This window comes from Hibiscus syriacus, unplaced genomic scaffold, assembly GCF_006381635.1.
Source record: "Hibiscus syriacus cultivar Baekdansim isolate YM2019G1 unplaced genomic scaffold, ASM638163v2 tig00110287_pilon, whole genome shotgun sequence".
Lineage (NCBI taxonomy): Eukaryota > Viridiplantae > Streptophyta > Magnoliopsida > Malvales > Malvaceae > Hibiscus > Hibiscus syriacus.
In genome coordinates, this window is record NW_024062662.1 from 61,454 (window position 1) to 73,787 (window position 12,334).

General features: G+C 32.6%; 2 protein-coding genes across 2 annotated transcripts; one reads left to right on the top strand and one right to left on the bottom strand.

Annotated features, from left to right (window-relative positions):
- Positions 1-5,583: 5,583 nt before the first annotated feature.
- LOC120116173 (probable histone H2AXb) lies at positions 5,584-6,524 on the bottom strand. Its single transcript, XM_039136720.1, has 2 exons — positions 6,234-6,524; positions 5,584-5,952 (listed from the first exon to the last, which is right to left on the bottom strand). The coding sequence occupies exons 1-2, from the start codon at positions 6,432-6,434 to the stop codon at positions 5,731-5,733; spliced, it is 423 nt and encodes a 140-aa protein (XP_038992651.1). The 5' UTR covers positions 6,435-6,524; the 3' UTR covers positions 5,584-5,730.
- Positions 6,525-9,725: 3,201 nt separating this feature from the next.
- LOC120116203 (gibberellin receptor GID1A-like) lies at positions 9,726-11,846 on the top strand. Its single transcript, XM_039136739.1, has 2 exons — positions 9,726-9,879; positions 10,489-11,846. Exons 1-2 carry the CDS (start codon positions 9,841-9,843, stop codon positions 11,482-11,484), a joined length of 1,035 nt encoding a protein of 344 aa, XP_038992670.1. The 5' UTR covers positions 9,726-9,840; the 3' UTR covers positions 11,485-11,846.
- The last annotated feature ends 488 nt before the right edge of the window (positions 11,847-12,334 follow it).

Sequence of the window (12,334 nt, forward strand, 5' to 3'; positions counted from 1 at the left end):
ACTGGGTAAAGTTTGGTCGGACAAAGGCAAGGAAATTGAGAGTCTCATAAATAGAGGTAAAACTTGGGCTCCTACAGTGGTGGAATCAATGGAAGCAAATGAGCGATTGGCAACATCAATGGTTGTTCATAATTTCGACCGAGTTGGTCATACTTTTGTCGTGTCGTGCATACGTCGTAACGTCGGAGGAGAAGACCAAACATTTAGAGTTGATTTACGACTCAAATGGTGTGATTGTGGTCGTTTTCAGGCATGGAAATATCCATGTGCTCATGCAGTCGCTGCATGTATGTATGCTGGTGTAAGCGCATACACTTATGTTGATGAATGCTTCCACCTACGTAGGATATTAAATGTCTACAGCTATGTGTTCAGACAGATCCCGAATTAATCATATTGGCCCAAAAAGGATCATGATGAATGGCTACCAAATCCAATGATTCGCAGAAGTCCAAAGGGTCGACCTGAGTCCACTCGAATTCATACCAGTATGGATTTTCATGCTATAGAGAGAGATCAAGCAAAGAGATGCGGATTATGTAGGGGTGAAGGCCATTCAAAAAACAATTGTCATAATTTACCAAGATATAGGCCTCATCATTAGTAATCATATATGTATTTCTATGTATTTATTAATCATTATAAAAATGATTTAATAATGATTTAAATATTTAATGATTGATGATTTAGTAATGATTTGATAATAATCATTATAGTAATGATTTGATAATAATCATTATAGTAATGATTTAGTAATAATCATTATAAAAATGATTTAATAATGATTTAAATATTTAATGATTTGATGATTTAGTAATGATTTGATAATAATCATTATAGTAATGATTTGATAATAATCATTATAATAATGATTTAGTAATATTCATTATAAAAATGATTTAATAATGATTTAAATATTTAATGATTTGATGATTTAGTAATGATTTGATAATAATCATTATAGTAATGATTTGATAATAATCATTATAATAATGATTTAGTAATAATCATTATAAAAATGATCTAATAATGATTTAAATATTTAATGATTTGATGATTTAGTAATGATTTGATAATAATCATTATAATAATCATTATAATAATGATTTTATAATAATTATTTAGTTATTATTTAGTAATTATTTATAATAATGATTTAATACTAATGATTTAATAATTATTACTAATAATTATAGAATACTAACAAATGAGTGTACAAGTGTGGATTACTGAGTTTAAATTTATACATAGTCGAATTTATTAATGATTTTTAAATATTTAATGATTTGATACTAATGATTTACTAATTATTATTAATAAGGATTTATTGTTAATATTTAATTATTTGATACTAATGATTTAAAATAGTTGATTTACTAAATATTTAATTATTTGATACTAGTAATGATTTGATACTAAAAATCATTGTTAAGGTTAAAAAAACTAGTCTAATTTCAATAAATAATTTGTAATAAATAGCAAACGAGTTTACAATTGTTGTCGATGCCGGGGTGTTGTTGAATGATAATGTCGAGGCGGACGTCTGATACGTTGTGGCCGTTGTGGCTCAAGAGTATTGTACCCATCCCCCTCATTCATTGGGGGTATTTGAACTGTCATGTGTTCAAAGTCATACGTCGACGAAAACGTGGGAGAATAGATGGGTGCCTCAGGCTGCACAAACTCTGGTATGTATGTCGGGACAGTAGAATCATCAACTGCGTGATGCAACGATTGTGGTGCGCTATTATCCACATCGGTCATTTCCGCTTCAGGTTGTAGAGATGAACTCCCACTCCCACTCGGTAGAGAGTATTCAGCTTTACCAAATCTTTTCTTAAACCTCAAAAATTGTCGCCTCTCTACTATTGTTGTGAGGAACGACTTTCCATTATCCAAAAAATAAGTAAGGTAAGTCGAAGTCTCAAAATTAAAGTCGTCGTCTTGAATGGCGTCAAGAGTTGGCATGAATGAAGCCCTATTGTTCCAAGCATTAATGTAGGTTGCATGCTTCTCAACCCAATTAACGCTTTCTTTACGACGACCATCAAATCTGTGCAGGTCGTCATGCGTCTCAACCCAATTCACTGGACGACGACCATCTAAGTTTTGGAGGAGGTCATGATCCCATGGACTCCACGGAATAGGTTGGTGGAAGTGGAATTGCCTCAGCACTCTATCCCCAAATTGGATCTCAACAAAAGCAAAATTGATCAATGGTGTAACAGTACACCAATATTGAAAATTTGAAACCCATCTAAAATATCGTGCGGTATCAACACAAATAATTTTTCATTCATGTATGGTCTCCAATTAAACTGTAAAATTACAAAAACAATAAAATTGATTTAAATCAAATAATATAGTTAATTTAAATAATAATTAAAAAATACAGATTATGCATACCTCCTTTTTGGCCTTAATGTCGATCTTCAACCTGAACTCTTTAATGTTGTTGTGCACCAACCTTGTGCCTTCAATTTTATGCCTCTATCTGTATATCAATCAAAACAAAAATAGAGACATTTTGTTCAATAATTTTAATCAAAATAAATATTTTTTAATTAATATTTTATATTAAAATAGAGGATTCATATTACCTTCCGGCAAGTGGAAAGTCAACCGCAGTCCGACTAATCGGTGTCAAAAATAGAAGTCTATGCCAAGCCCATGATTGTAGCAGCAACAGACATCCACCGATTTCTACTGTATTATTATCATTCACGACTAATGACGCCTTGCACATCTCACGATACAAGAAAGCCAATATCGCCGAACCCCAGCTATATTGTCTACAATTCTCAAAATTTGTTAAAAAAAGAAGATACTGAGTGTGAACATAACTACCGGATTTATCAGGCATCAAAATTCCCCCAATCAATTGTAATATATATGCTCGTGTTGCATATATAATTTCGTGCTCCGTACTATTTGATTGAAGTTGAAATTCATTCTTCAACCATGACAACCTCACCCGCCACCCTTTACACTCTGGTGGTACGGGCGCTTTCCCAAGAAACAAGTTGCAAAGTTGTTCCACCTTATTAAACTCATGTGACATTACCACCGGCATCCCATTAGTTTGGACCCCGAGTTGCATTGCCACATCCTCCAAAGTTATCGTGCATTCGCCACACGGCAAATGAAACGTGTGCGTTTCTGGTCTCCAACGTTCAATCAACGCACTGATCAAACCTGGGACCAACTTGTAATCTCGCACAAATGTTATATACCAAAATCCAGCCTCTTGCAAATTTTCTTCTATCAGTGGGTGTGGCTTGGGCACTTTATGTAGTCGAAGACGAAGGACTCGCTGCTCGTCCTCCTACAATTAAATATTTCAAAAAAATTATCACAATCATAAAATAATATTAAAATATTTATTAATTATAATTCATTAAACAAATATTTTATTCACCATTATTCCCAAATGATTTGAAATATGTTCATTGTCAAGTCTCAACAGTAGAATTTGGTCAGCCATTGGAATGAATCTGTAAAAAAAATTAAACAACAATATTTAAAAAATCGTTTAATATAATCTAATATAAACTAACTAACTAATTTACAACATTAAACTTTAATATAATAACTTATAATATAATAAACTAATAAACTAACAAACTAAACTTTTTAAAATATAAGTTAAACGTAAACGCTAAACCCTTAAACAACTAATAAAATATTCTTTTATATAACTAAAACTAACTAAAAACTATTTTTTCATTATAATATACTACTAATAAACTTACTAACTAATTTTTATATAATAAAATTCAACAAACAAATATAACTTAACTATTTAACTAACACAAACTAATTAAATAATTTTTGTTATATAACTAACTATTAACAAAATAAACTAATTAATTATTTTTTAACTATATAACTATCAAACATATACTAATTAAATAATTTTTAATTTATGTATACTATAACTTAAACTAACAATCATATAACCCTAAACTAACAAACTAATTAACTACTTTTTGTTTTACCCTAAACCCTAAACTAACAAATTAAACATTTATAATAATAAACTAATTTAAATATAAAAAAATTTACCTTATCTCCCTTTCTTCTTCTTACTTTCCTTTCTCTCTTTCTTTCTTTCTCGGCTGTAATCTCTTCTCTCTTTCTTCGGCTGCAATCTCGACGACCAAGCTCTGGCTGCAATCTCTTCTCCCTTTCTTTCTTTTTTTTATGTTCTCACGATAATGCACACCCCATATATAACCGGCTGACTCAATTATTTCACCAATAATTATGCAATTGCAACTATGATAGCAGCTGATTTCACGCAGCAATGGTTCAATTATTGTACCAATAATTCACGGCTCAAATGGTTCACATGCATGCATCAATAGCTGTAGGCATGCAGCGGGGAGCAGGAGGGGAGCACGTGAAGGAATCTTGGCTGCATGTGCATGCATGGTCTCGTGAGCTAGGACTACATGGCGACCTACTTGGTCGCCGGGACTACATGGCGACCTACTTGGTCGCCGGGACTACATGGCGACCTACAAGGTCGCCGGGACTACATGGTGACCTACAAGGTCGCCCAGACTGCATAGCGACCTCTCCATTGGCTCGTATGGCTGGCTCGTATTCGTATGTCACCCCCGTATGTCACCAGGATTGCATGGCGTCTTACAAGATCGCTTGGATTGCATGGCGACCTATGGCCATCACTGTAGAATTCACCCCATTTCAGCAATTAATCTGGGATGTACATAATCTCGTGAATAAAAAAGTTCGAGAACATTATCTCGTAAATTCAACCCGCATTTATATGATAAAGATATATTATCATAAATAGACTTAGATTTTTATTAATTTAGAATAAATATAAAATAGCATCTATTTATAGAATCTCAACTATTTGATTTTAATTACTTGTACACCCCATATATGCATACGGTAGGTGACCGTACTAGACAGCGTGTAACCATTTTTAATTTGGGATGAGCTTCAAGATGGATTTCTCTCAATTAATAGGGCCAGAATATTTACTAAAAGTGTCTAGCAGAGATTTTAAAGAATGACGTGTTTCCTTATTCACTCTGAATTAGGAGAGATTATCATTGGCGAAAAAGAGATGATACGTGGCACACTTTACTAATCCTTATGCCTTGAATTGATCTCCTATTTATGAAGAAACACATAAAAAACAACTTGACAACAAATCAAGAAGTTTGGGAACAACAGACACCCTGTCTTAGCCCTCTTCAAGAGGATAAAAAACTGAAACCTGACAAGACACAGACTTCACCGACTCCATCCGATGTTAAGAACTTCCTAAAGAAAGGATCAACATGAACTGTCTTAAGCCATATAAATATCAACGACTTGTTCCTTCAAAAGAAAATATCAAGTTTAAGAGCCCCAAGACTTTTACTTCCCATTACCCTTGCAACCGATGGCATGCATGACTTCTGACGCAATGGCTACATTATCAGATACTTGACAACTTGTGTTGAATGCAGCATGAGATTCAAGATATGATGCAACCTATGGTGATCAATTTTCTCTAGCAAAATGATGAAGGTAGAGTCAATGAGAAGTGGAAAGGAAGGAAGAAAGAAGCAAGCAAATTTCATATAATAGCTTTGATATTATAACAGATTCGATCAAAAACGTAACATGAGGGATTCAAAGCGAAAAGAAAACATTGCATATCACACAACAGTTCAAAACAAAACCCAAGAAATCAAAAGGATAAGAGAAATGCTAAAACTCCTGGGAAGCGGATCCAATATCACTCTTGTTCTTTCCCGCTTTACTGGGAAGAAGATTCTGGTGAATGTTGGGTAAGACACCTCCATTTGCAATGGTGACTGAACCCAACAGCTTACTCAACTCTTCATCGTTTCTCACTGCTAGTTGGATGTGCCTTGGAACTATTCTATTCTTTTTATTGTCTCTCGCTGCGTTTCCAGCAAGCTCCAGAACCTGATAACAAGTAAAAACAATATCAAAAAGGGTCTTATTTCCCCCCTATATTATTCAACATTCAAGAAACTGTTTTATTTATTGATTGACTAATAGTACAGATCAATTAACCAGAGATCAAAAAACGAACCCTCGAATCAATTAACCATCAATCCATCATTTCAACCCACATCAAAACTCAAATTAAATAAATCGTAATGAAGAACGTAAACGATTATTAAATCACAATTTTTCCCTAAAAAGCATAGCCGCACAAATCGATTAACCACAAGAAATCTCACCTCGGCAGCGAGGTATTCCAATACGGCGGAGAGGTAGACGGGAGCTCCGGCACCGACACGCTCGGCATATTTCCCGGCTTTCAAGAACCTAGCAATCCTTCCCACCGGAAACTGAAGACCGGCCTTATGTGACCTGGAAACCGCCTTGGATGACTTAGGTTTCCCTCTCCCTCCTTTGGTTGATCCTTCCTGGGGGCTCATCTTTCAGAATCCCAAACCCCTAATCTTGTTGGTAAAAAGGAATAGAAGATTTGGAATGGCAAAGGTGTCGGCCTAAACTGATAAATGGATGATTCCAGAGATAAGGGTTTTGCGCGGAACATTATATAGCAAAGCTTGGTGGAATGTGATTGGTCATTGGATGATCACGATGATTGCAAACGTGGCACGAGATTTTGAGTTTTCGCGGGAAACATTATATATTTCCTTTCATGTTTAGAGTTCTCGCGGGGCACTTGTTTCTTGGTTTGAATATAACAAAATCGTAAATATATATGAGCCCGTTGCTCCTCCTAAAAAGAGCCCAATTTCACCTAAATATTCTTAGGATAAATTATATGTTTAGTACTTATATTATTACTTTTGTTCCTTTTTTATACCTAAACTTTATTTTTTAAATCATACTTAAATTTAGTTTATGTTTCAATTTGGTACATATCATTAAAAAATTAACAGAATTGTTGATGTTAAATATTTTACTTTTTCAAGGGTAAACTACATCGTTCATCACTCAATTATCTTTTCACTCTTGTTTTGGTCATTGAAATTTAAAAAGTTTTAATTTAATAATAAAACTTTTGAATTACTCTTATTTTAACCAATCTAATTTATTTTATTAATATTTTTATATGATACTACATTTATTACTATTTTGTTATTAATATATATGCCATGTAGGATTAAAATAACAAATTAAATTAAAAATCTAAAATCTAACCCAAATCCTAAACCTAAAAGTTATTCCCAATTCATGAATCCAAATTATAAACCCCCAACCTCCTTAGTGTCGTTTTTCGATCCACCACCGTTGGTTTTTTCGGTTCCAACGTCCTCCGCCGCCTAAGCTTCATAATTCTACTCCTCCATGAAACTTCAACGCTATAATATACCTATTTCGATTGCCATGCCTTCATGTATCTGCCAATACATGTGAGTTGCTATGCTTGTAGACAAGTCAAAATCATTTTGAAATTAATGATTGTATATAGTACGTGTTCAAGTGTAGCTACTGCACCATCAGTTTTTCCCCTTCCTCAAAGTTAAGGTCCCCATGCTTCAAAGCTTTTCATTCTCTTTACTCTGAGATATACTGTGATTTCGATGTTGAAAAATTATTGTGTTGATTCTGTGATGACCGGTTTCACAACATATTTCTGATTTCATTCTAAATTCTCAACTTCAATCTACAGATTTCATTTTAATTCGGGATCTAAGGTTTAGGTATAATCTTTAGGTTTGAAATATGGGTTTGATTTTAATTAATTTTTTTAATACTATGCGACGTATAAGTCAATATAATAATAATAGATATCATATCATGACAAATATTAATAAAATAAAACAGAGTAATTACAATAAGAGTAATTTAAAAGTTTAATGATAAAATTGAACATTTTTAAATTTTAGTGATCAAACTAGGGGTGAGAAGATAGTTGAGTAATGAACGGTTTAATTATCTCTTTTTCGATGATGATTTGGTAACATCAACGTTAAATTTTTAAAGATGCATATCAAAATGAAAACTAAAATAAATATTAGGTATATTTTAAAAAAATAAAATTTAGGTGCCAAATAAAATAAAAGTTATTTACTTATGTACTAGATATGTAGTTTATCCTATTTCTTAAATATACATGAGAAATATTGAAAATTAAAATAGTGCAAAATGATAACAAACAATAAATAATACTATTTGAGGATATTTGGATTGAAAATTCGGGACCCGATATAAACAAGTCTATATAAAGTTAATTTATATTCAAAAGATTTTAAATTATTTTGTATAAATTTTGATGATGTATATTGGCACACCATTATTTTCAATAACTAGCTCGACAATATTATATTTTAAGTATTAAATTTGACGATACAATGTAAAAGGAGATTCAATTTACAAAATATAACTTAAATGATTATGAAATCTAATTTTATTATATCATTGTCAATGAATTAACATTCAGCTCAAGCGATCTTCGATTTTTTAACAAAAATGACGGGTTTATAATATATGAATAGTTAAATAATCATTTTATAAGTTTTAATAATTAAATAACTAAAAATAATATCTTATAATTAAAAAATTATTTTTTTAATATTTAATAGTGAGATAACATATCAATACCTTATATCGAAATACCATTTGTATACTTCATCCTTAATTCTTATGAAAGGTTTGGAATGTTCCGTGGAAATAAATAAAGTAGGGTTGGAATGAATGGAGAAGGGAAAAGCCAAGAAGGTGGAATTATTATTGGGATTGGTCATTTGGGGCACTACAGATTTTCTTTGGCTGGATGGGTCCACACAGTAAATTAAAATAAATGATTACATAAATTATGGTCCAATTTTATTTTGTTATTTTGTTATTTTTAATTTAATTGATAAATCTATTTAATTCAATTTATTTAAAAAACCAACTCAATGAATTTAAATTAATTTAGAAAACTCTTTGCATGTATTTAACTAAATATTTTGGGTTTTTTCTACCCAATTAAATAAGTTTTTAATGGGCAAAATTAGGAAAATAATATGGGTAGGAACTTCAAAAAAGTGATGAAAAATTATTTTGAAATATAAATCATTTGCTATAATGCACATAAAACTCGTAATGTGAAGATGGCGAGTTTGAAACTTGTAACGTTAAAGTAACAAATTTCATACAATTTTTATCTATTTTATATGATAAGTTATATCTTTTAATATATTTTATGAACCACATCACCTACACATGACAAGTTTTATTTACACTGTAATAAATAACTTATATCTCAAAATAAATTTGAAGGAGTTATATTTTACTAATTAATTATTTAGTATGTATTATTTATCTTATTTTACAGTTCTTGACTTCTTGGTGTGTAGAATAAATAAATAAAATATTATTTCAAAAAAATATATATGTATATATATATAATTGCATCACAAAAATATATAATTTTAAATCCACATGTAAGGGACCCACGCGACGTAAATCCTTCGGCTACTCATTTTGTCGTGTCGTCTCTCATGTCCCACATTCACTCTATGAGTATTTTAGCACCACACCTTTAGAATTTCTAACCTGCGCACACCATCTTATCCTTTTCAACAAGTTACAACTGAGATTTATCTTTACCGTCTCTTTATCTGTTTTATTCAAGAAATTATTAAGAAATAAAAATAAACTTTTTCACTTTTTGCTCGTATGCTTATGGACTTTGGAACAGAAAAAGAAAGAAAGAAAAAAGGAATGGCAAAGGAGGGATCTCTAGCGTGGAGAAAAGACTAAATCTTTGTTGGGTTTCCTTTTCATTTGATTTTTGGTTTGTGATATGAATTGTGAGTCTTTGTTCAAAAATATCTATTTTTAGCTTCTGGGTTTTGTTTTTGAGTGTTTAAAGAAGGGGAAATGTCTGGAAGCAATGATGTCAACCTCAATGAGTGCAAGGTACAATCTTTTTTTCCCTTCATTTCATTGGTCAACTTGTATTGCTTATCTCTAAACTGGGTTGTTAAATTTTGTTAAATGGATTTTGATTTATTTTCGGGTGATTTAAGTTGAATTACTGCTGATCTTTTGTTAGAGCTGGATACCTTATCTAATCTTCTTTATAAAGATTTTTGTACTGTTTAAAGATGATTCCGTCGCTGCTTATAGAAAATTTTATTTATATGTTTCAACATGATATTTGAGTTTGTTTTCCAAGAAAGTTGGAGTTTTTTTATTTGGTTAAGCCTTTGTAGTAGTTTTTTCTTTCTTTCTTTCTTTTCTTTTCTTTGCTGGTGTTCATTGGATTTTGAAGATCATATATAGTTATTGGTTTGGATCAGCTTGCTTTGTAGGATGGTAACTTTTGACTTGAATACTTTGCAAAATTTTTGTTTATCTTTGCAAGTGAGTGTAGCTAATGTGTGGGTCTATAGGGTTTTCAGTTCATGTATTTGATGAATTTAGAGAGGCCAATATTAAATAGGTTGTAAAAGATCTTCTTTGTTCTAGATTTGATTTCATGATGTCTTGGTTGCTAACATGCTGTGTGTATATCTTATTGCATAGATGGTGGTTCCCCTAAATACATGGGTCCTCATCTCCAGTTTTAAGTTGGCTTACAATCTTCTTCGTCGACCGGATGGCACTTTCAATCGTCCCTTGGCAGAGTATCTCGATCGTAAAGTCACTGCTAATCTGAACCCAGTTGATGGGGTTTTCTCATTTGATGTCCTCATTGATCGTGCTACGAGCCTCCTTTGTCGGATTTACAGACCTGCAACTGCTGAAGAGCCTCAACCGAGTATCGTTGACCTCGAGAAGCCTGTTGTGGGTGAGGTTGTCCCTGTTATAATTTTCTTTCATGGTGGGAGCTTTGCACATTCCTCAGCAAATAGTGCTATATACGACACTTTATGTCAACGGTTGGTGGGTATTTGCCAGTCTGTTGTTGTTTCTGTGAATTATCGACGTGCACCTGAAAATAAATATCCGTGTGCTTATGATGATGGGTGGACCGCTCTTAACTGGGTGAACTCTAGATCATGGCTTCAAAGTCAGAAAGATTCAATGGTTCATATATATTTGGCTGGGGATAGCTCTGGTGGTAACATAGCACACCATGTTGCGGCACGAGCCGTAGAATCTGGAATTGATGTATTGGGAAATATATTGCTCAATCCAATGTTTAGTGGTCAAGAAAGGACTGAATCCGAAAAACATTTAGATGGGAAATACTTTGTTACTCTACGAGACCGAGACTGGTACTGGAGAGCTTTTCTACCTGAAGGCGAAAACCGTGACCATCCTGCATGTAATCCGTTCGGTCCTAATGGTAAAAGCCTTGAAGGAATCAAATTTCCAAAGAGTCTTGTGGTGGTTGCCGGATTGGACCTTATTCAGGATTGGCAGTTGGCTTATGTCGAAGGGCTTAAAAAGGCTGGCCATAAGGTTAAACTTCTATATATGGAACAGGCAACCATCGGTTTCTACTTGTTGCCAAATAACAATCACTTCCATACTGTCATGGACGAGATAAGTGAATTCGTGAGTTATGACTGTTAAATAGAATTAACTTTACATACAGGCAGCCATAAACGACACGATCTCGTGGTGGTTAGGAAGTTTGCAGTTACTGTCGCATTGTTGACGAAGAAGAGGTATTTCAGCATGTCTGGACAATGGATGTTATATGGTTTGACGAAGCTCTCGTACTGGTTAGAGCCTTTTTGTGTACGTTTAGCACGGACTACTAAGTTCAATAGGTATGAACCCTGGCTTCTTGCCGCATAAGACGGGAATACATATGCATAAGGAATGGTAGTTGATCAAAGAGTTGGTGTAGGGCTAGTGTTATGTTTTAGAACATGGATTCGAATGGTTCCTTGGTATTATGACACTGTACGTTCAGACATGGCGTTAGTATTTGTAAAGTTTGCTTAAAATCTGCCCTTTTAGCTTTTCGTTTTTTGATTATTGCTGTTGAATTGTTTGAAAAACTCCTGTGGGCAAGCCCACTGTAATCTGTAAATACAATTATATTGTTGTACAAGATATGAGAAAATTTTGAGTTTGAGATTCATGGGTTATGATTATATATATTTATGATAGACAAGCATGGAAATCCATATGTTCATATATATATATATATATATATGTATTTGAATGTATATGTTCATATTTGGTTTCATTCTGTACTTAAATATTTAGCATGCTGATCAACAATGGGTTTGTTTGTTTGAAAGGCTTGCATAACATATAAGTACCTAAAATATATATCACTTTTTTTTTTATTTAAGTGCCCAAAATATTTTTTGATTAAAATAAGTATCTAAATTTATCTTTTTGGTCAAAATAGGTATCTAAAGTTTTTAATTTTTTTCATCTAACTACCTAAAGTATTCCTTAATTAATG